Source organism: Aythya fuligula, chromosome 11, assembly GCF_009819795.1.
Source record: "Aythya fuligula isolate bAytFul2 chromosome 11, bAytFul2.pri, whole genome shotgun sequence".
In the NCBI taxonomy this organism is placed as follows: domain Eukaryota; kingdom Metazoa; phylum Chordata; class Aves; order Anseriformes; family Anatidae; genus Aythya; species Aythya fuligula.
Genome location: NC_045569.1, coordinates 11,631,476 through 11,656,155, shown reverse-complemented (window position 1 = coordinate 11,656,155; position 24,680 = coordinate 11,631,476). Strand labels below are relative to the sequence as shown.

At 45.5% G+C, this 24,680-nt stretch overlaps 1 protein-coding gene, 1 long non-coding RNA gene and 1 other non-coding gene across 4 annotated transcripts; 1 reads left to right on the top strand and 2 right to left on the bottom strand.

Moving 5' to 3' along the window:
- Positions 1–390: 390 nt before the first annotated feature.
- On the top strand, positions 391–17,988 carry FSD2 (fibronectin type III and SPRY domain containing 2). The gene is made up of 12 exons (XM_032194989.1): positions 391–1,128; positions 1,210–1,305; positions 2,315–2,548; positions 3,935–3,957; positions 4,939–5,060; positions 6,141–6,296; positions 7,306–7,440; positions 7,882–8,035; positions 9,305–9,438; positions 11,630–11,762; positions 15,283–15,459; positions 17,736–17,988. Exons 1-12 carry the CDS (start codon positions 391–393, stop codon positions 17,986–17,988), a joined length of 2,355 nt encoding a protein of 784 aa, XP_032050880.1.
- A 1,076-nt stretch (positions 17,989–19,064) lies between these two features.
- LOC116493750 lies at positions 19,065–22,896 on the bottom strand. 2 transcript variants are annotated; one of them, XR_004253789.1, is made up of 3 exons: positions 22,823–22,896; positions 22,255–22,332; positions 19,065–20,323 (listed from the first exon to the last, which is right to left on the bottom strand). It is a non-coding gene; the product is annotated as an uncharacterized LOC116493750 (long non-coding RNA). The 2 variants fall into 2 exon arrangements; XR_004253788.1 differs by lacking the exon at positions 22,823–22,896 and having other exon boundaries at positions 22,255–22,645.
- On the bottom strand, positions 22,498–22,628 carry LOC116493755. The gene has a single exon (XR_004253792.1).
- Positions 22,897–24,680: the final 1,784 nt, after the last annotated feature.

Here is a 24,680-nt window from a genome sequence, read left to right as displayed (position 1 = left end):
AGTGCTTGCCAGCAGCTGAAGGGTAAACAGAAGGGTGAACTGCACAAGATACCTGAAGCACAGTCGCAGTGCTGAGCTGAAGACAGGACTACTCCACAGTTTGGAAATTGGATGTCAGGGACACAGATGAGCCACTCAGAAGACAGAAGATACACACCAAAGACACAGAGGCAAGAAAAGCCAAGCATCCTGATAGGAAATGACGCTACCAGCTTTGTTTTTTCCCATGAATACTTCCAGGCCCTGAGCAGTCCTCGTACAAACCTATTCCATCTATACATTTTTAAGTAAGAAAAACTCATGCTTGAAATCAAAGTATGTAGCTAAGGATCTTTCCTTTCTATTACAGGGCTGAGAGTCATCATCCCAAAAGCCTCACTGAGGATACCAATGTCAGCCAGATCTGGCAGGGCAAGACAATATGAAAGTAGTGGCCAGCTGCCTGATCAGTCAGGTTCCCCACCAATTGCAGATTCTAGTGAGACTGAGGCTGAAGGCTTGATATTTTATCACATGGATCTTTATGGATCAAAGGAAAGGTTTGATATCTTTCCCGAGGAGCCATCCGGTCAAGCAGACAGATCTCGGGGGAATAGCAGAAAGGAACCTGTACTGAGCAGTGAAAAAATTCAGCACTCACAAGAAGCTGGATATGACTTGGAAAAGGAGGTTGCAGAGCTGGCCAAGATGTATGGACTTGATGAGGATAAAGAAAAAGAGCTTGAGCTTCTTGGAGGACATCCGCAGACGGTGGAGAGAAGATGGCCACCTGCTCACACACAAAAAGCAGGATCACAAGGCTCTGTATACAGTGCATCAAAAAGCAGCTCTCCCGTGAAAGATCAAAGTACAAAGCAACAGGGACTTCCTGGCGAGGCTTCTCAAGATGAAGATCAGAGCAAAGCCAGAGCAGAGGATGACGCTGAGAGCCGCACATGGTCCAGAGAGGGGCTTAGCAGCGGTGGCATGTCAGATGAACGGAGCAGCCAGGCAGTCAGCGAGGAGGAGGAAACAGCAGATGTTTTTTGCTCTACCTGCAAGATGCCAATCCGGGCCTTTGACAAACTGTTTGGTGAGCACAGGGACCATGAGGTGGCTCAGCTCTCCAATGCCGTGGAAAGCGAGAAGGTAAGAATAGAGCAAGTGTGCTGTGGTGCCTCTAAAACAGTGTTTGGATATGCTGAGACTCATGGTGGGTTTTTCTGGTAGGAGGAGATTCATAAAAACATGTGCAAATTGGAAGAACAGATTGCTCAAATAGAAAACTTTGCCAGTCACTTGGAAGAAATCTTCATCACTGTAGAGGTAACGAATTTCTCCTTGGGCTAACGCTTTGGTACTGGGGTTGGAACTGTTTTGACAGAGTCACAGTATTCAGTAGTTAGAGGGGTAAGTAATTAGAGTACCAGAACTCAGAGTTATCTTGGGGTTTGCCTAGACTGAGATACTCTGAAAAATTCATTGTAATTGTTTTTTTAAGTGGGCTGGTAAAACAACATTAAACCTTTGCACAAAACTTGCTTTCAGAAATAAAGCCATACCCATCCAGGTTGTCTTAGTTTGAAGTGGCCAATCCATCCACAGCGTACCCTTTGTGCTCACTCGGTTTCATTTACAGATCCAGGCAAACCCTTGGACCAGCTGCTTCGAGAGACAGCACTTCAGGGGTTGTGCTCCTGCTTGGCTCATGTCAACTTGGCCCTGGGGGAAGGGGTCCAGCTGGTAGCAAGTCAGATGGAAGCCATAACTCAAGGCACCTACTGTCTTTTCTCTGCTGCATGTGGCACAGAAGGACATCAGTGCCTGAGCAGTGGGCAGCTGCTGACAATAAAGCCTTGCCTGCTCCTTAAATCTTCCTTCCTAGTGCTTTCTCCAGCAGCAAGTGAAGATACCAGCATTAACTGCTCAGCTCCCCCACAGTGAATCCATGGATCCCACTGGGTTGCCATGGTTTCTTTAGTGGAAGGATTTGCTTGGTTGTGTAGGTAGAAATACTGGAGAGATTAGGGCTAGGATCTAGCCCAAGTTGTGCTCCCTAGGCTTAGGTTGGAGACAGTTGCTTTGCATCATTGTTTTTATTATAATTTCTGATGCTCTTATCATGTCTGGAACCAAATCCAACACGCTTGTGCCTCAGTGAGGGAGAAATATTAGAATGAACACTTAAAATGCAAGTTAGTCAAATAACATCTTCTGTGTACTGGCATTGCATCACTGTCAAGGAGAATTTTAGGCAGGCCTGAGAAACATTTTTCATTGGCTGAGTTACAGATCAGGTCTGATACCAAGGAACAAAACCCCAAATGCCTTGCAGGAGAATTTTGGGAGGCAGGAGCAGAACTTCGAGGTGCATTACAACGATGCAGTGCAAATGCTTGCTCAGAAGTACGAAGAACAGTTGGAAGCTCTGGGGGAAGAGAAGAGGCAGAAGCTGGAAGCATTGTATGGGCAGCTCATCAGCTGTGGGGAACATCTTGACACCTGTAAGGAGCTGACAGACACAACCCAAGAGCTTTACCTGGAAAACGACAAAGCCAATTTTATGAAGGTAAAGAGCTTTGATTGTCAAGGCCCCTTCTAAGTGCTTTTTGCTGCTTGCAGGTAGTCTACAGGTAGTCTACTTCATTGCTAGAGAGTATTTGGGGTTCCCAGTCTGAGTGCTGTCACTGCTCTAGGTGCTTGGCATTGGGCAATGACTTGATGGGGCAACACAATGGGGCCAAAATGCAGTGGCAGCAGAAATTTGTCATTTGGATATGCAATGATTTAGGAGTCTTACTGGGATTCAGAGAGAAGATAACTCTAAAAAAACTTGCCTCAGGGAACTGTGGAAACACTTAGCAGCGTTCATTGCCCCATGCAGGCTCAGCTCCCTTGCTCTGTCTTGTGCTCACAGGAAGCAGGCTGATGCATCTACTTTGGAAGATGTTTCTTTTCCTTGCTCATTTTTTTGGACAGCTCAGCTGAACAGGAGGCTCCAAACTAAATACATTATGAGCTCCTGCAAAGTGATGGATGAATCCCACTGTTGAGGAGGTGTCGAGAGTTATTTCTCTTAAAAGGTAGAAAAATAATAGGGGGAAAAAATTCACTACTGATGAATGATTGCTCTAATGTAAGCTGTCCTGTAACTTGGATGAGTGGGAGTATTTCTATAGCAAAGTTACAGCAACTTCTGAACTGGACAGTAAATGAAGCGCTCAAACACCTCCTGTCCATTCCAATGGAAGGACTTGCATGGGCAGTCCAACCTGATGAACTCTTTTCATGAGCTGACTTTTCCATTCCTCTGCATCTCTGGGAATAACTTTATTTTCTCCTTATCTCATAAACAGCTCTACATCATCCATAATAACCACTGTTCCAATCTTTTGGGGGGTGGGGCTGAGGGTCCTCTCCCCAGCATAGCACCAAGTGGTGAATAGCTCTTGCTCATGAGCTCTCAGCTGCTTAGGTCCTCCAGGGGCTGTATGGCTGCCTTCCAGGCCACTCTTTGCCACACTGACTGCAATCAGTGCTGGCCTTTGGTCTCTTGGGATGTTCCCAGTGTGGCCCTTGGCTGGGCAAATTATGGTAGGAATGCTCAGATTACCTCCAATACAGACAACGTTCACAAAGTTATTTTCACCAACCATTGTTGTCTTCTGTTGGCTTTCCTTCTGAGGAAGGAAAGAGTCTAGAGCCTAGCTGGGCAGATGCTGCTCCCTGCTTGAACCTGCGTGTTATCTTATTGGAAATGCCCCATGACCCGTCCATTTGAATGGGCTGTCACAGAAAGCTTTGCTCCTAGAGCTGTGCGAGAGCCAATTAGCTCACCCCAAGGGCTGCATTTGGGACATATAAGACAGGTCAGCAGCACGATGTAGTCTTCTCTGGCCTGATGCAAGAAATACATCTTTTCTGTCTTTAACACACACTCTCTTTTTTTCTACAGGCAGCAGTAACCATGGTTGACAGGTAGTATCACAGTTTGGGATTTTTGTGTCACATTTCTTCCTGCTAATTGGAGCTGTTATTGCAGACATTTGCATGTTCTATATTCCATTCAGGCACACAGATTTTACCTAAGCTACTAGAGCTATGGAAACCTTTAGTATTTCTTGTCTAAACTGCTGCAAGAGAAGTTGCTCTAGGAAGTTTAACGCTCAAAACTAGTTTTGAGCCAATTCCAGAAAAACTCAGAAGGAGAGTTAGAGCATGAATAAATCACTGTTTTCAGCTGAGTCATAAGGAACCAATTTCAATGACTGAAAAACAGGATTCCTAAAGATCTTGAAAGAAAGGCCCTGGATACAAATCTGCCTAAAACCAATCTCCCTAAATAGATTACTAACAAGCTAATTTATGCATTAATACAGAGGGGTAGAAAGTCAAGCTGTAAGTGCTCAAGGCAGATCATGAAAGATGTTGAAAGAGTTGGAAGAAATCTTAAGCAAGACTACATAATTTACATTATATATATATACATATTTAAATTGATTGGCATCCGTTTTGAAAACATACAGAAAAGATACTCCTTTGTTTCAAAGTTACAACACCTAAAACCATGAGATCCTGATTAGTAACAGAGTCATCAATTCTAAAAAACTAGATGAAAGCCAAGGAGCTAATGGCTTGTATCCTGCAGGGGGGTGCTAGGGGAAACCCCACGCACCTGCTCCGTGGCAGCACAGGCCACACAAAGCATGGTCCCACAGTCCCGTCTGCATCCAGCTGCTTGCGTTTGGCATCTTGGACACTGATCTGATGTGGCCACACACCCAAGCAAAGGGCATGGGAAGGCCGAGCTTTAAACAGCTATGGAAACATTGTTTTAAGGAAACAGCTGTTAATTCAGAGCTTGCTGTTCTTTTCCTTTAAACAATAGATATCATAGAATGGTATCTCCAATACCATGGTACTCCCAATTAGACTTTTTTTTTTTTTTAATATTTATAGACTGGAAGAATTCTTAAGGAAAGAAGTGGATTTAGAGCTTTCAACACTGCCAGACTTTGAAGAGCGCAAGATAGATTTCTCAGAAGTTGAACAACTAATGAACTCCATTAATACTATTCAAGGTACTCTTCCTATCTGATTATTATTTAAGACTTGTTTACACTCAATCAAGTATATGTATTAAACAGAAGTCCGTCACTTCTTTTAAAGGAGAACTGCAAAGGCAGAGTTAGCTTCTCCCTAACTTGCCCTCTAGATATTTTTAGTTTTCCTATATATGCAGAGACTCTGGAAGTTATTTCTGTATTTTTTTTTCACTTGTTTTTAGTATAAAATTACCAGAACTTTCTAGTTCCCTGCTTTTGCTGGATGATTTCCTAGAAGACTCACAAAGCCACCCACCTTTTTGATGACGGGTCAGGCATGCTGAGGTGGTGATAACTTGTCTTTCCTTGTAGTTACTTGAATAAAACACAGGGGGATACCAGAACAATACCAATCAAACAATCTTTCCAGCTTCTCTCAATAACTAGATTTTAGCGCTTTGTTCCTCTGCTATTTAGTAAATGTTTTCCTGTCACCCACAGGAAACAAAGCAAAATCCAAATAAATTACTAATGATAAAAAATAATAAAATAAAAATAAAAAAATGAGAGAGTAAACTTTTTCTGGCACACCACAAATAGTCAGAAATAATCAGACAATATGCATTTTTTTCCTGCCCATACACAGTGGTTTTTAAAAGGAAAATAGCATTTACCACTTGCTTGTTTGTGCTGCTGATCCTCTGTTGGACAGCTTTTCATTTGTCTTTCCTCTCGAGGCTCTTCAGCAGCAGGGCTGGCCCCCAGGAGTGCAGTGCGTGTTGGATGCTGCTCTTGCAGGGCTGTACTAGCTGGCTGGGGAACAGCAGCTCTCAGAGATGGGGTGGTGAAGTTTACAGAGGAGTGAGCTGAGGTTTTTGTTGTTTTGTTGTTCTGATTTTGATTTGAAGAAAGAAGAGTTTGTACACCAGAGACCTGATTCTCATCTCCAGCTATTTACTGGGTCAGCTCCTAACTCTTCTCCATGTGAGAGGTACATGACTCCACTCAATGCCTAGGCTTTGTGTTTATGCTTTTGTGGGAGGAGAAGTGTTTGCTTGTCAGCAACAGATCATGCTTCACGTACATTCAAAAACCGATCTATTTTTCCCTCTGCAGCTCCTTGTGCCCCTGTGATCAATCCCCAGACTCCCAATGCAGCGACTGGCACCTCACTGAGAGTTTGCTGGGGCCTCTTCTCAGATGACACTGTCGAGTGCTACCAGCTGTGCTACAAACCAGTGAGCAATGAGAGGCACGGTGATGAGCAAGCAGGTAAAGGAGGCTGAGACCCGAGGGGAAAACCTTGGTCCCCACTGGCAAAAACAGCTTGTTCCAAAGTGGCAATCAGTGCCCCTTCAGCAGCTACTCTGCCACTAAAATGTCATATGTGCCACCACAGCTCCTGCTTCCAGCTTTGTTACACTTTCCCTTCCAGGTCTGTCATGCTGCCAGCTGCATCAGGACCCATCACAGGCGCAAAGACAGGATCATGGGAGCAGCTGGGATAGCAATAGTGGGAAGGAGGGGCAGTGGATGCAGTCAGGTCCCAACAGAAGCATTTCCTTTCCTGAGGGGCAGACACTGCAGCAGACACATACACCGCATCCACTGCAAAGCACGGTATTTTTAGAAAGCAAATCATCCTATTATCGGCACGCCCACTTAAACCCCCACAGTCATTTTACAGTTTATCTCAATGCTAATAATAGGTAGCAACTCCCCAACACCCACACACCCAAAAAAGAACCACAGAACCATTCTAAAATGTCTCAGCTTTATGATAAAACTGCATTTTCTAATAGTAATGTTTCAGAACCTTTACTGAAAACACCCAGACACTTCTCAGATTCAAGCGGAAGCCTATACAGTGCCAAATGGCCAGTTCAGAAAGAAAAGCAGAACTGTCCAAATTTTATAAAACAAAAAATGAAAAAATAGTATTGAAATTGCTTCAGCTCTCATCCCGCTGCTGGGGAGAGCTGTATTGATAGCATCCCCAGAGTGGTAATGTGCAGGGTCTTTAAAAAAAAAAATCAGTGATGGGTGGTTGACATACCTTTCTGTTTGTTTTTTCCTGAGTGATGTTGCTCCTACAGAAGCTGATGCATTATCCAATTTGTCAGTTCTTAGGTGAAGCAGCCTAGTCAAAGGGTAGGGAGCAAAGGAGCTCTTGAACTCATCACACAAAACAATAAACTGCAACTCCCATTATTTGAGGAGGCCTTGGGGAAGGGCGGGTAACTGTGTAATGACACTAAATACTTTGTTTTTTCCATTTCAGAGCATATGCTAAAAGTCAAAGAAACTTACTGCACCATTACTAATCTGTTGCCAAATACACAATACGAGTTTTGGGTCAGTGCTTTAAATGCTTCTGGCATCAGTCCACCAAGTGAAAGAGCTGTTTATGTAACAGGTAAATGTATTTTGCTCATATGACTATGGGATCTTCATAGTGAAATTCACGGTAGTCCTTGGACTTTATGTCAGTAATGCAGGTCAGAGTGAGACCTTGAAACACTCATTCCAGAGATCTTTGACATCTTAGAGCAGAGAATGGATGAACCTTTATGGCAAAGATAAAAACAATGATAGAAAGAGAATGAGCATGCACAGAGACAAGTTATACCTCCCTTTTCTGACTAATTATCTTGGAACCTTCATAGTCCAAATGAAGTTTTTGAATAGTACTGTTAAACACCCTGCCTGCTGTTTATTGTCCACTGGGGAAGCAGCTTTCTTTAACCGTGTAATATTGAGTAAACAACTTTGCTCTATGTTTTAAAATTCTTTCAAGCATGCTTGTTGCAAACATCTTCAAGCAATTTCTTAAATTGCTCTTTTGCCTACTTTTTAGCTCCTTCACCACCTATAATTAAGAGTAAAAAGATACGAAGCTGTGAAAATGCAGCACTGGTGTGCTGGGAATCTAGAGATATTAACCCTGTTGATTCCTACATGGTTGAATTGTCCAAGCTGACAGATGAAGAAAATGATGACACTATTACTGAGTGAGTCACTATTCTATCAAGTTCACAACATGTAGAGATGAAACCATTTAAAGTCATGTGACACCAGGTAGCAGTAAGAAAGGACCCTTTGGTCAAAAGCCTAAGCCAATGTGTTCAGAAAAGTGCAAGGCCAAGAATGTGCAGAACAACCTCTGGGGAACTGTGGACCATACAGGGCTGAAGAAATGATTTGTGCCACTTGAAGCATTTTAGTAGCCCGTGATTTGATTTGCCTGGGGTAGGGAGTAGAAAATCTCAGTTGTGATTAGGAAATACCTGTATTGACATTATCAGAAACTGGATCAGGCACACATATTCAAGCTTTTGATTCTTAAAAAAAATATTGGACTAACATCAGCCCCAAACTACTTGGTTTTGGAGGTTCCAGAGTGGCACTGCAAGAATAAGCAGTTGGGTTAGCTCTGCGTGTCAGTATCTCAGGGTATGGTGAAAGAATACACCTGTGAATCTGCTCTTCCTTTTTTCACTATGACTTAGCCCAGCCAAAAGGAAGAAATATATAAAATCATAAAATCCTATCACAAAAGTCTAGCTCTGTTACAATGGCATTGAAATACCCTCTCTCTCCCTGAAAAACAAGCTGCATGTGTTAGTTCATCCATTAAGTATATGGGAAATTTAAATGGAATTTAAATAATTAGATGCAATTGTGAGTGACGGTTGTGGGAATATTTCATAACAAATTATTTAAAAGAATTTGATTTCTGTGTTTGCACACTATCCATGAACAGCCTATGGTATTTTTTCAATTTTACTCTCTGCTGGAAATGGTTTAAGGACATTTCCCATTTTAGAGTTGCAGAAATATCTTTCCATATGAAGCTTACATATAAAAATTCAAGATATGATGTCTACTTGTGAGCAGTCAAATGAGATAATATTTTCTCCCTGACCTCTGTTTTGGCAGCAACTTCTGTTAGGAACTGGATTTGACAACTTATGAGAAGCAAACTTAAAATTTGTTTTACTTTTGTAGAATTTACCTTTATAAACATTCATTTCAGTAAACTTAATTGTATAATTGTTAATGGAAAATGAATATACAGGGCATGGGGAAAAGCTTAGAAACAAATGTAAGAATCTCAGAGTCTCTCTTACCTCTGGCAACTTACTAGTAAAGCTGAAATCTTGTTGAAGGTTATAAGAGAAGCTGATCATGTAATTTCTTCTCTGTTGTTCAGAAAAATAATCTCAAAGGCCCACCTTTGTTCTCTACCCTATCATTTTCCTCGGATTTATTTTCTATAGATCTATTGTTGGGATTCCTAACTGTGAAGTCCTAATTCACCTCCAGCCAATACAAAGCTATCGCATCTGTGTTAGAGCCTTAAACCTGGGTGGTTCCAGTGAAAGCAGCGAGCCTGTCCTGATACACACCACAGGTACTGTACAGCTTGGATAACTCCCGCAGCTTACCATAGCATCTATTATCCCAACAGAAAGCTTCCTGCTGGCTCCAGTGGTGCCTGGATCAGGTCCTAATCTCTTACATCTAATTACACATCTGGTAACATTTTAGAAATGAAAAAAAGTCTTTTTGTAACAATAAGTGCATTGCTTTAGCTCTGTTATTCAAAAACATTTTTTTTTTTGCCCACTTTGTTTGAGAAGAAAATTTCTGATTTCTAAACATTTTTAAGGAGTAGATCAGCCCAGTGTCCCCAGATACCACCAGCTTGCCAAGAACTGACACACCAGGGAAGACAGCTGAGGTGTGATTTCAGTTTACTTTGGAGATTACCTTGAATGCTGCTGCTGGAAGGTATAACTGAGGCAGTCAGCACTTTCCAGAGTAATGTGGGTATGTGAAACCTTCCTGTGTCTATATTAGCACATCTCCTGCTTGGCTGGGGGAAGCTCTGAAGGCTGATCTATTTATTTGTTGGAAAAAGGTAGTCCAGCTTTCAGCTGAAAGTTTTGGTTTCTGGTAACTGTCACAATATTGTATTATCCTCTCTGCTCATAGTGCCCCACTGGACATGCATTAAGCTTCTCTGCCAAGGGGAATTTGGAAGCCCTTTCACTTCCCAACCTCTAATCAGAGCTCATTTTAGTGCCTTATAATTACAGACACCCATTTTCATCTTTAACACAGCTATAACAATGCTGCAACTTTGCTGGGCTGTCTCAAATCTCCCATGTCATTCACAAATGCACTCACACCACACCTGTCTCTCTTCTGCACTTACCTCGTGTGAGATTTTCAAATTTTGCTTATTCAGCAGGCTGACCACACACCCATGCAAGACATTAGTCCCTGAACAGGCTTTAACACAGCTCTGGCTGCATGTCAGTTACACATCTGCCTGCTACACGTTGGTGACACCCCAGAAAAGACATAGTCACTGTTACATCCCGAGGGAGGAGGACTCGTGCGACTATTGTTTGTGTCTATTTCAGCTACTCAAATCAAACTCAGTATTTGACATTACCATTTTTGCTAGCACAGCATGTCTGTATTCAGCAGCACATGCCTATAATTGTGCTGTCATTGTTTGTGTTGTATTTGCTTTGAAATAACTGCACTTTGATTATAATGATTTAATTTGGGATTAGCACAGAGATTTATCTTCTCAGAGCCTACATTATGTAAACAGCCGATGCAAATTGTTCTGTCAGCTGCAAGCACTCACCTCGAGCGCTGGGAATGACCTTTGTTTCCTCCTTGCTGGGGCTGATGCACAAACACAAACTACTACAGCAGCCCTGATGCCTGCTCAGCCGAGCACCGTGTGCCAGACATGCCTCATGACATCTCCAAAGGTGGCGAGGCAGAAGTGCTTTCATCTCAGGCTGGTGTAGCCGACCTGCCTCTCTGAGGGCTGCTCTGGGGAGGAGCTGCTGAAGCACGAGGGATGTTTGCTGCGCTGGTCAGGCAGCTCTCTCCCAGGCCTCACAACTCCTGGACAGAGGGGGGCACACACTGCTGGGGGCGTTGTAGCAGCTTTTGCAGCAGTCCCCTGCTGGGGAAGGCTCTCAGAGGGCTGTTAGCATCAGTCGCATCCAGCCCGCACTCCGTGAAGACAGGAGGCTGAACTGGGTGGCCCTTGGGGAATGAGCCCCACGCTGGGGTGCTGCGTGTGGCACCTTTGTAGTCATCCCTTCTCTTTGGTGTGCCCAGCACTTACATGTATATAGAGGAGTGGCGCCATGGAGAGGGCTTTAAACCTCTCCCTTCTTCTTTCAGTGATTAAAAATATATCACTTCAGCTCTGGGGAAGATGACGGAATTGGACAGTCTGTTGCAGGAAGGAGCTGTCATCTTTGAATAGCTGCTTCCTGTGAAATGCCTGCAGCTTTGAGCCTTGGCTGGATTTAAAACTAGGCTAAGGCCCATTTTCTGCTTTTCACAAAGCTGTAACTTAACAGTGTTAAGCTGTGAGTTGCTCCTTTAACACCCATTTATTTGAAAAATCTCAAAACAGGACAACCTGGTCCTCTCAATGTCAGCCAAATTCCTTCCAGAACGCTGTTAATCTTTTTGTGGATCCTAACATTTCCCCCACACCCTTGCTGCAAACCATAATGCCTTAAGGAGTTGCTGGAGTTCTCAAACATTCTTCTCTCTCGCAGGCACCTACTTCTGTCTTAATGAGGACACAGCCCATCCTTTATTGGCAATCCTGGATGATGGATTTACAATTGCCTGTGATGAACTGGAAAACCCGGAGTGCGATCTGCCTGTCTATGATAACAGCTTTACAAGGTACACAAGATTATTTCAGTTGCAACTAACGTGTGGTTTGTGGCTGCTTCACCCATCACACACCCCTACCTTGAATTCAACTCCACTAAAAAGGTGTGCTGGTGTTGCAGCTCTTATCTCCAAGCCAGGCACAGATCAAGTAAAACTTCCAGACGATGTAGTAGATTTTTCCATCTTGGTTTTTGCACAAATTATGTTTGTCTTCAATTTTAGACAACTGTAAACTTATCCAGAGATATTTTAAAGGACTATAAAATACCTTTAAGAAAATCAGACTTATTTTAACCTAAACCATCTCTTTGTGTGATGTGTGTAACAACTTCTATTTATTTCTGAAACTTCTCCCCATTTAATTCCTTACAAAGCCCAAAGAACCTAGATAAATATCACACACACACAAAAAAATCAAAATCCATTTACTCTTTAAAAATCTTAAAATAATCTTCATAATTATTAGTCTCTCTTTAATTATAGTGATCTAGCACTTGCAGATTTCCAAGACTCAAGGAGCTGCTCCTCTGTATTGGCTGTTGCTCCCTCTCCCCTGCCCCTTCTTCTGCAAGCTGCCAAGGTGATGCAGCCTTGAGCATAATGTGCATGAGTCTGCCCATCCTTCCTTCGTCTCATTTTCACCCTGTGATCTGAGAGCTGTTTTCATGAAGCTCTGTTCAGTGGAAGACACTCAATGCATCTTATGTAAAACTTGTTCACTACAGTGAACACTACAGAACAGGCAGAAAAAAAAATAAAATTGGTGCTTTGGGCACCTGAGCCTCTTGTTTGAAAGGGGCTTGTGTAGTACAGAGCACAGACATTTTAAAAATAGATTCCAGGAAGTGTCTAATGGAACATGGACAATAAGGAGGTGATAGCCAACATGGCTTCACTGAGGGCAGATTGTGCCTGATGAATCTGCTGACCTTCTACAACACGGCTACTGCATTGGTGGAGAGGGGATGAGCAAGTGACATCATCCACCTGGATTCATGCAAAGCATTTGACACTGTCCCCCATGATATCTTTGTCTCTAAATTGGAGAGATTTGCTGGATGGACCACTCGGTGGGGAAGGAATTGGCTGGATGGTTGCAGTCAGTGTTGTGGTCAACAGCTCAATGTCCAGGTGGAGACCAGCAATGAAGGGTGTTCCTCAGGAGTCGTTATGGGGACCAGCACTGTTTAACATCTTGGTCAGTGACACGGACAGTGCCATGGAGTACACCCTCAGCAAGTTTGCAGATGACCAAGCCAGGTTGGATGGGGCTTTGAGCACCTTGGTCTAGTGGGAGGTGTCCCTGCCCATGGCAGGGGTTGGAATTAGGCGGGCTTTAAGGTCCCTTCTAACCCAGCCCACTCCATAGTTCTACGGTCATGGGGCTTTCAGCAGCTGTCATTGATTTTGTGAGCTGGAATCTCTCTCCCTTGTTAATCTTTGGAATTTAAGCATCCCATGGAAGTCAATGCACGTTAGCAAAGAGGATTACAGATGCAGACAGCCACATTTATGTGTAAATCTACTTACATGTTGGGCACCTTGAGCTAAATTTAAACAGGTATTATGCACCAAAGCAAATGCTAAAAAGAGAGGGATACAAATACTTATCCCTTGCTGAAAAATATAGCTGAATTGGTCAACTCTTTGCTTAGCTCATATTATTAGTTTTGAAACAGAATTAGGCCCTTTGCCATTAAAGTGAGAGCCTCATCTTGCCAAAATGCATCAGTTTCCAGTCAGCACCACAGAAACAACATATAAGCAGCACGGGCAACTGCAGATGCAGGGCAATATGTGCTCACAACTCAGCCCCTGCATGGAAATGCAAGGCTGTTTTTGCCATACGATGTTACGAGGGGGCTTGGTTGGAAAGAGACAGGAGGTAGAAGGTTCTCTTCATGAAAGTCATCATGATGATCCTAAATGGGATTTCATCCACTCTTCCACAGGGTGCTTTTATGTTTCACATAAGCAGCCAGAGCTGGCACTCATCTCATTCTGAACTCTGAGGCTGTTTTTGATGCCACTGTGAACTCTCAGAAGCCTCACTCATGCCAAGATGCTGTGAAAAAAAATTAAAAAGCCCTCAAGTTGAAATGACTAACGTTCACACAAGATTACATTGCAAACTCTTCTTACTAAAGTTTACACGATCTCCAAAAGGCTTATGTGCTTCCTAACCACTGCAGCTCCTGCAGTCTGATTCAGGTTTGCCTTGGTCGCTTTGCAACCCTCATTACTATGGTAATATTTTGTTCACAGATGTTTGCCCATCCATTTTGCATCATTCCTTTTCGAGCTGTAGCAGCACAGCCTCTCTCAGGCTCAATTTCAGCAGCCTTTAAGCTATTCCCAAGACACACACATGCACTTCTAATGAACTGTACACTTACTTTACATGATTGCTGCTGGGGTGGCACAAAGTACAGCCCACCCTTGCTGTGCCTGTTACACATCAGGCCCTCAGCATGCTGAGTGCAGTTATTTCTTGGTATTACCTGGAGGTAGAGAAGCTCAGCCAGCAACATCCTTTGCCTCTGTAATTTACATCCTTCGACAATTCTACCTCAAAAATATAGAGGCTGTGACTCCACATCCAAATCTTCAGGTGTGTTTTGAAACATGCTATGCCCTGTGATGCAGCAATGACAGTTAATACACTATCCACTTCTTCTGAAGCAAAGCTGGGGTGTAGTCTTACAGGACTCATGCTGCCCTCTTAAATTGAGCTGGGTCCTTTTGCCCAGTTTTCTTGCTTCAGAAACTGTTTTTGCAGACTTGCCTCTTCAAAGGTACCAACTCCTTTGACTTACAGACTGTTCACGTAAAACAAGCTGAAGGGTCTCTGTGGCGTGTTATCTCTGTCAGTTTCCCTCAGACATCTTTTTTAAGTATCTGTTTTACATGGTTCCTGTCACGAAGGATAGCAGACTATGGTTCCTACCTTTTAGGATAGAAGCCAAAATCTACTGTCAAAACATTTACTTGCCCAGGTACCCAAGCATATTCCAAGCCCTACTACCATGTTCAATTCTTGGTGGTTTATCTACCCACATCGCTGGCTGGCCTCCCCCTCCCCAGCTGCCCCAGCAGTTTCACACTGTTACAGTGCTCCATTCCTCATAGCGGGTGACATAAAATTTCTTCCCGGCTTGTTTGGGAAGAAAACACAAAACATGTAGATTTTTTCCCTACTACACTGGGGTTTACCAGAGCACTCTTCTTTTCTAGCAAGTAAAAATTTCCCCAGACAACCCAGGCAGCACAGGATGCTATTCTCCCTAGTCCTGAAAGTGCCCAGGGCATTCATTCATACAAAGCTGCCCAAAGATAAAATAGGGTCGGTGTCACAAAGAAACCTGTCAGTTCCTCAGCATGTGGACTTCACTGTCATCAAAAATCTGCGCTGCACTATGGAAACAACACTATTTATTGATATGTAACATCCAGGTATATTACATAGCTAAACATTTTAAATAGCATTGCAAAGAGTCCCTGCCAGAGCATATTCCTGTCTCTCTCACAGGTGCATTGGGATTCTGGGCAGTCTGATCCCATTCCCAGGGAAGCATTACTGGGAGGTGGAAGCTGAGGAAGATACAGAGTACAGAATTGGCGTGGCTTTTGAAAACACTCCAAGACATGGTTATCTGGGGGCAAACAACTCATCCTGGTGCATGAGGCACATCATCACACCATCAAGGTAAGAGCTGTTGGAGGCTACAGGTCTCCTACACAACACCTCCTGCATGTACACCTGCAGACAGAGCAGCAGAGAGCTCAGGCCTACAGGGGTGGTTGGAGATCTTACATCAAAGCCCCAGCCAAACACTTAACCTGGGGCCTGTGATTATTCCACCATTGGCACTGTAATCCGGTGTTGAATGGATACTGAAACCTTTAAGCACATCCTACTGCTTTATGACATTCTCACATTGAAAGAGGCAGTCCCAGGAACAAAAATTTGAACAGAATCTGCATTACAGAAGTTAGCTATAAAGGCCTTGTTATAGGTCACTAAAACCCCAGTGGGAAGACAGCCAGTAACAGATCCATGCCACTTAGAAAGTACAAACCTAGCTAAACACTGCTGTATGCACCATGTTTTGACTTCTGTTCTCATGGAGGTACTGGACAGGCACACCTGCACACAGAAATGCCAGCTGCCCCTTATGCCTCCGCTGGGACTACTGGCTCTCCCCTGGACAATGACAACTGAACTAACATCATTGCCTTAGAATCTCACGGGAGATTCAGGCACCCTGTGAAGGACCCAGGAGCAAGCCTCAGGCATCCCTGAGTAACTCCCATCGCCTGTCTGAACGCCACTCAGCCTGCATGATTTGCTAGTGTGGTGCTGGGTCCCCCTGAACAAGGACACTTGGACGCCACCTGAGAGCCCCAGCATGCACACTGTCAGCAGATGGTAATGATGGCACAGCGTGCTTCCAAAGCTTCCTGTCCTTGCCAGCTGGTACACAGAGGTTTTAGATGCAGCTCAGCTGGCAGGAGCACACACTCCCAGGTGCTTGCTGCTCACAACTCCCCAGCCATCGGCCTGCCGCACAACCGAAGTCCTTGGCAGTGCTGGCATTTGCCTCCCACACAGCAAGAAGTGCTGCTTAATGAGAGGGACTAAACTCACTGAGGTTAATGACTCTTCCATACACTGCAGGAAGGCTAATTTGATTTGCTTGCTACATTGAGCTAAGAGGTACATTGAGGTTTGCTCTTATTCTTCTGAAGCAATGAGCATGGACTTCAGGGAAGAGAATGCAGAGCCAGGCCATTGCTCAGTTTGAGTCACTGTCATACCCAGCTCTACAGGGAAATTTTCTCAGGTTTGAGCAGTGTGGGTGGAGGAGGTGGTTAGTGAAGAAGCTGGCCCTTGTGAAATACCAGATAACTCACTTTAGCTGAATAAATCTTCTCACTTCAGCTCAGAAAGGCACACGCTCCCATAGAAGTCTCATATTTTTGGTTGCAGCGTGCCACACTAGGGAGAGCAGATTGAGTAACTGTTACAGGACCTCAGCATTACTCAAACTGTGATTGCATATGGAAGAAGAGGGCTACCCTCACGACAAAGCAGTTATGTACAGTGCACCTTCACGGCCTCCATTAATCCACAGCTCAGGAATCATGATTAAAAGAAGTCACCCTCTAGTAAATGAGGGCTGGAAATTCCTCATCTACACCCCCCTGGCTGAGGAGGGAGCTGTCTTGTAGGAAGAGCAGCCAGAAACGTAATTTAGAGAACGGGGTTTGAAAAATGAAATCAAATGGTCTGGAGGATGCCGAGCCACACTCTGAGTCAGTCTCTGCCCGAGGGATTACACTCCCTCATTGCTGCTGCAGACGTGGGCGTGAGCAGTTCCCAGTTCCTGTGCCTTTGGCAGGAAAGGGGGCTCAGTACCACAGGCCCCAGGGAGCAAGTGGGCAGCACTGCAGGGCCTGGCTGAGTCACCTCATCAACTCTCCTTGGCTGGGCCTACAGCTGTGGAGCTGCAAGGCTGAGGAGACAAGTGGTGCTCTGGGGCAAGCCTAACCGGCCTGAAAGAGCACAGCTCCTTTATGCAGTAAGGGACAACTTCAGATAAAACCTAGTAGAGGAGAAAAATTAAGTCCCACAGTCTGCTCTGACCTCATCCTTTCCCAAGTGTCACCACCCAGCCGTTTGCAGCCAGCTGGGAACATGAAATAAAGGCCTGTTACATCCTGTTACATGGGTCAGGCAGATCTGAGCACTGAGGGATAAGGTCGTGAGGGATAAAGCAGCACTCACCTGCAGATAAACAGCCATTGCTCAGCGCAGGGGCAGGAGTAGTAAACACGGGGCACACAGGAGGGATGGGACTGTCCATAGCACACATGTGAAGTGGAACAAACACCCTGCCACATACCTGCGTGCACAAAGTGCTTCGCTTTGAGAGAAACAGGGCACCCTTCGGTATTTCTGACTGTGCTTCTTGCCTACAGGCACAAATACGAATTCCTGCACAGCGGGATGACACCAGACATCAGAATTACCATTCCCCCCACAAGGATTGGTGTCCTGCTGGACTATGAGAACTACAGACTGTCATTTTTCAATGCTGATATTGCCCAGCACCTTTACACGTTCAATTCACACTTCCAGCATTACGTCCACCCCTGCTTTGCTTTGGAAACACCTGGTATCCTACAGATACGTACTGGCATTGCAGCACCCCCATGGACAGCCCTCCCATAAACTGTGTTCCTCTGCTGCCACACCTACATATAGCATTGAGAAATGCCCTTTTTCAGCATTAACTGCTCAGGCACACTCCCTATAAACCAGCTCTCTCCTAAGAAGGATGGCAAAATATCCCTGATCCAAACAAGCTCCCAGGCCTAAGCCTTAGACAATTCCTCTCATCTTAGGCAGGATCTCAGTAGAAAAACATTAGTCAGAAGATCCATCAGCATCCTGGAGCTGTTCTCCAAATCACTGAGGGTTGAAAGGACTCCCATCCTTCCCACAAGTGACACTGTTACCAAGCAGCAGTGGCAACTGGATTACTGTTTCCCCCAGTACCCATTTATGCTTGGGGAACTCCCTTACTCTACAGCAATTGTAAACTCCACTCCTGTGTCTGCTGAAGAGCTAAAAATTAAACGAAAAACAAAAATAGCAAAATGCATAATCACTGTACAGCTGCTAGACAGAGCTGAGAACACTCCAAGCATGAAGCTGATCTCGCAATCAAGTATTCTCGCCACTACACAGTCTGTGACACGAGATAATCAAAAACGCCTCCCTTGTGTGTGAACTGTTAGTGCATACTATACGCAGTAAGTGGATTGAAACTGTGAAGCTTATTGAAATACTCAACCATGCCCTAGTCTCAAATATTTTAAATAAATGAGAAGCATTCTGTAAGAATGCTTTTTGTGAGGGAAAAAGCAAAACCAAAACCAGATGGAGGCGTTTTGCAGTGATTGGTTGCCAGTCTAAAGCACCTTTTTTTTTTTTTTTTTTAGCTTTTTGTTTGTTTGTTTGATGGCCATGCTCATCCCTGCCTTGGTATATCCTCCATACTCATAGATTTTTCCACCCCCTCAGCACTGAGAACTTTTGACCTTTGATGCCATGTCCCAGAAGCCTAGGGGCTCCAATGTAGGCTGGAAGCAGCAGTCCAGTACTCAACTGAAATGTTCTTGTTCAGACTTCATTTCCAGACACGAGACAGGCACTGCCCCTCAAGCAGGCTGTCCTGCTCCAAACAGCCTCACTTGTGGATGTCAAAACTACCTGAATTCAATCAAGACTCACTCACACAGAAAGAAGCTTTTCCATAAATTTATTGTACGTTCATTACAAAAACCATTGGTTCGAAATTTCCATTCTAGGGGTTAGTCAGGAACAGGTAGTCCCTACAACACACAGGGTCCACATGAATAAACAGAGCCTGGCAAAACTTAAGAGACTTGGTGTAAACTGTGTGCCAAATGCTTGTCTGTTCTTTCCTATTTGGCTGAGAGAAAGAATAAATGTGTCTCTCCAAAACAGGCTTTGCAGAAAAACATGTGAACAGGAGCTGAATACACTGCTACGGCAGGATTAGTCTCTTGAGTATCGATTTGTTTTGCAAGCCACAAAAAAAGGTGGGTTTAGCAACACTGAACTATGCAAGTATAGCTTCACAGCCTACCAGGAAGTCACAGATTTCCAAAGCAGAAAGGGTTGTTATGATTACCTTGTCACACCTCCTATGGGGCAGTCCAGAGAATTTCAGTTGCTGTTTCTTGCAGCGAGCACAACGCGTGTCTGCTAGAGACAGGCGACTCAGCCAGCAACCACCACCAAGGCCCAGGACAGAAGGTGGCCAGGTGAGCCTATTGACGTTGTAAGGCTGTACCACAGAACAGCAGCTACAGTGTACATCTGACAGTGCTGAGATAGCACCACACCCCAAGTTGTTTTAACATTATTTTTTTTCCCTTTGGATAAAAATCATATACCTTGATTCTGGGTCCAACTTCCCCCCGCTGGAACATGTTTTACTTTTACCTGCCAAAATCGAGCGCCACCATCTTCTTTACAATTAGAGAGACATCTGGAAGTAAAACACACAAGTATCAGAGCAGGGGTATTAGGATGTCTGAACCCCCCACCCACCAAGAACACCTTTCCTGCAGACAGACTGCCTGGTGATCCAAAGGGTTCCGCTGGAAGCACTAAGTCGTGGTGTGATCAGCCCCACCACACCACTCCCCACCAACAGCTTCTGTCCCAGCTGCTCAAACCACTCCGTGTTCTGGCACCAGGATTAGCTGTCCACCTCAGGTGGTACAAGAGCCCCGTAACTTGGGTCCCAGGGGCTTCACAATCACCTCACAGGCATGCTGCAAGGCTAGATTTGATGAGTCAAACATGAGGTACTTGGACACCGCACAAGTGGGACTCTACAGGTACCAAACAGCTCTGTCATCATGTTGCCAGCTCCATGAATCTGCTGGAGATCACAGGAGCAGCCTGCTTAGCAGAGCGTGACTCAGTGGGCATCACCAGGGATGGCACAGGACTGCTAAGGCAGCAATACCTGGGAAAAAAAAAAAAAAGAATAAATAAGCAATAATCTGCTGCCAGGCTGAAAAGAGGATAGGAAATGAGTTTGCATGTTTCTCTTTAATAAAAGATTCACCTGTCAGCTGTAACCCAGGCATCTCCTCTCTTAGGAATCCTAACCTTGTCACTTAAATATTTTTCAGCAAAGCAAAAGGCATGAACAGTTTCAATTTTTTAAAACTGTCACTGTGAATCATCTTTGTATGTGTCCTTTACAAGAAGGCCACCATTTACACTGCAGGGACTACTGATCTGAGCAGTAAGGCACCCAAACTGGAACCACAGCATATCCTGAATTGGAAGGGACCCACAAGGATCATCAAGTCCAATTCCTGGCTCCACACAGGACCACCCCAAAAAATCAGACTAAATGTCTGAGGGAGTTGTCCAAATGCTTCTTGAACTCTGGCAGGCTGGGTACTGTGACCAGTTCCCTGGGGAGCCTGCCCCATGGCCCAACGAACCCCTCAGTAAAGAACCTTTTCCAAACACCCAGCCTGAACCTCCCCGATGCAGCTTCAGACCATTCCCTCAGCATGTTCACATCAACTTTGTGCTTCTGTGTAAGTCCACCCAACAGGGAGATGTGCCAAACGTCTGTTAAGGGCCAAACCCTGCACAGAACTGGAAGCTGTGCTTCAGAGTAAAAGGGGAGTCCCTTCGGAAAGCCAGAAGGCACTAACAGGTCCTGCACAGCACCCCAGAGAAGACTAACATCAAATGTATTCTGTTTAGATGGAAACCTGGGTAAAGTGCTCGTCTTGGAGAGCTGTGTTGAGCAGTCAACTGAAAGGGCTCTCAGAGGACGCAAAACCTCTTCTCGTCCATGGCCTATCTACTGACACTGGCTCACTGCTGAACTAGACTACATGAAATGACAAAGGTCCATTAAAAAACAAGTTGCCTTTATCTTTGATGAGTTATATGCCACAAGACACATTCTTCCTGGTACCTGCTCACATTTTTCTTTCTGTTCATTTCATTACATGCACTTGCTGGCACACAGAATAAGCTGTCTTCAGTGAAGGATGGGGGCTCATGCCTAAAGCTCTGGTATTGGCCACCTGATTCCCACACGCTGGCCCCAATCTGCAGCAGTGATCTGCACAGCCCTGCAGATGCTGCAGCAGCAGGAGCTACTCAGAGGCTCTTGGGCTTAGAACAAGTTACACCCAAACCCCTTTATGGTGGGCAGAAACACCAGAAGGCAATGCTGACCTAACCTTCGGTACCTAGTGAGAGTCATCTTATTTGGTTTGTGGTAGGCTTCTGTGCAGAACAGCAGGGAGCAAGGCAGAAAAAATATAATAAAACCACAGCTGGCTGAGGAGATTAAGAAACAGAATCTGAGACTTTGCTGCAAGCCGCCAGCATCTCTTGAAATCACCAGGCTGGCCAGAGTCATTCTCCCTCTGAGCACAGTTATTTCTGTGCTGACCAGAGGGCTAAGTCAATAGCAGGGTTCTGCCAGAGATCAAAGTGATTTTTTTTCTGGACTGTTTTTAGGCACTCCTTCCAGAGTTCTCTCGAGGCACCTTGTTCTCCCAACATCCTGTAATAACACAGAAACAGCACAGACAAGGGAACACAGGGACTGTGGCACAAAAGGGACTTGAAACCACACTCAGGAGTCTTGGCCTCATGCAGAAAACAACAGGGTTTCCTCCTCTGTGAGAAACCACATGTGCTAAGACCCAAGGTACCTTTGCATCTAGGGGTATCAAATATTTAGGACCACTTCTTCCAATTCGCTTCTGTTTCCTCTTGATTCAAAATACCAGTACACACTGTTGCCACTGGAGGGCATCGCACCAAGCCCTTTCACAAGGCTGCACGGGTTAACAGGTTTACACCAAATGAGGGCTAAGCACCCATTACCACAAGCACAGTTTTCACACTGGTTACCATAATCCTCGGCTAATCCTTGGCGTGTCGTGTCCTTCATCACCCAGTCCTGGAGCCACGGACAAAGGAACCCAGGGGCTGTGAGCAAGCACAGGTGAGAACATCAGAAGCGTTAAGTGCAACAACAGGCAAGGCAACTGCCCTGGAACATGGTGCATTGTGTCCTGTTTAAATCAAACCCACCCAGCGTTTTCCATACAAACACTTGGCTTTTAACCTGCTCTGATTACCATGAAAAAAAAGCCTTGTAGGTAGAGGAAGTAGGTCCCGACTTTATCTCACAGGCAGGCCTTGCTCTTCCACCGTTTAATTTAGGAGGATAGTATCAGTGGAGCCAATATAACGTCACCGGCTCCACTTTCTTAGTCCTCCAGCTAAACCCTCAGCAAGAAACTCGGGGCAACCTCAGGGCGTGCCTGATCTCTGCCGCACAGCCCGGCTCCTTCCCTGGCACCCAGCACCACGGAGGCAGCGCTCAGCCTCCCCTCAGCGCAGCCGGCCCGGAGCTGGCCCCTGGCAGCCCATGAGGCGCCCGGGGCGCGGGGCCGAGCGGCGCCTCCATCCTCACCTGCCTCAGTGCCCGGGCTCCTCACCGGCCTCGGCACGCGGTCCGGGGGCGGCGCGGAAATGGCGGCCGGGTGCCGGGGCCCGTCGCAGCCCCCTCGGAGGCCGGCAGCCGAGCGGGGGGAGGTCCGGGCTCTGCCCGCCGCCGCCCGGTGCCTCCCGGTCCCCGCCGCCGCCGCCGTGAGGGGTCCGGGGCCCGCCCGGCCTCGCCCCGCGGCCGGCGCCGCCGCCGCCATTTCCTGAGGGCCGAGCCCCGCCGCCGCTTCCTGGCGCGTTCCTGCCCGCCCGGAACAGAGCGGGCGCTGCCTCCGCCCCCCTCAGCTGCCCTGCCCTGCCCGGGGGAACACAGATTTTTTTTTAGGAGGGAGATGTGATTTTAATTTATTTATTTTTTAAAGAGAGTTCTTGGCCCTGGCCAAGTTCCCGATGTATTCCAGCCCCCGTGCCCACAGCTCCCACAGTCCGTGAGGACGCTAACCATGCATGTAGGGTTGGGCCAATGGTGGCACCTGAGAGGCTTTGTTTGGAGGCATTTTGGAGGCATTTGGTTTTCTTTTGATCCTAAAACAAAATTCCTTGTGTTCCAGTTGCAGGCTTTGAAAACACACGGTCAGGAGGGGCCCCGGACACTTCTGCACCTCCTGTCTCTGTTCCACACTGACTGACAGCTGCAGTACACGTGGTTAATGTGCCAGCGCACTCAGGGTCAGATAGGCCTCACGGCTCCCTGGGTAGTAAAACATTTAATGAAGTGAACATTGAAAGCCCTCACCATTTATAATCTGAGTTATAAAGCTTTCTTGTAGCCTCCCAGGCCAGTCCCAGGCAGGAAAAAACAGCCATGGGAGAGCAAGCTGAGGGGCAAGGCGGTTGCTAAGGCTCAGCACAGGAGCAGCTGTCATGCATGAGGCCAGGCCGCTGGGCTTCGTGCATGAGTTTTTATCCTTACACAAAGCAAAGAAATAGCCAGCAGTAACGAGCAGTAGCCATAAACCACTTCTGTGGTCTCCATATTCTAGGGATAACAAAGCTCTGCTTGGCATCAGCAAAAGAAAAGCAAATTGCTCATCAGGCTTCTCTTCCAAGCAAACACTGCCTACTGCCTTTCAAACGGCTTACCAAAGAGCAGTATCTAAGCAAAGCCTCTTTCAAACCTGGGCTAACTACTGTTCCTGCTGTTATTAACTTGAGGCAATTTGGAGGTAGGGGTCTTTGATTCCTCTGACATGAAAGGTTTAAAGAAGAGAAGGAAGTCACAGTATCGACCTGTGATGCCATGGCATACAGATAAAAGCCTAGCTGGCATTTTTCCCTGCAGAGCTTCACTATGAATTCAGGGTATCTCAAGCCTGATTTATAAACTGCAGTTTTCCCCCTTGGGTCCCACAGAGCACAACCTTTCCGCCTCACCCACACCCCACAATGGCAGGGAGAAGGAGGTGGAAGTATGTGGTCTATGGTAATGATTTATTAAGCCCCAAATTTCTGAGCAGGCCCAAAGAGATAACATGTATTGACATACAGGAAAGGACACTTAAGGAGCACTCTGACTTCCTCACCACCCATCAGACGTAAAATAAAGCCTTTGTTCCCAGTGCAGGACTTCACAACAACAATTTTAAACTCAGCATCACAATGGTTATAGACTGCTCTTGCTTTGCATTCCTCTGTCTACACATTAACCCTAGAGTTAATATCTGGCTCTTACAAAAGTTAAATAAGCAAACATCAAAGGATAGACAAAATAACAAATACATTTACATAGGTCAATTTAAATTAGACATTGATACTTTTTTCTTTTGCTGCATGTGATAAAGCAACCATCAGCTTTCAGGCTGTGCTGCGCCCTCTTGGTCCCTCAG

Coding starts and splice junctions, on each gene's coding strand:
- FSD2 (XM_032194989.1), top strand. CDS start 391: ATGTCAGCCAGATCTGGCAGGGCAAGACAATATGAAAGTAGTGGCCAG. Junction 1,129..1,209: donor ATGCCGTGGAAAGCGAGAAG/GTAAGAATAGAG, acceptor TTTTTCTGGTAG/GAGGAGATTCATAAAAACAT. Junction 6,297..7,305: donor GCACGGTGATGAGCAAGCAG/GTAAAGGAGGCT, acceptor TTTCCATTTCAG/AGCATATGCTAAAAGTCAAA.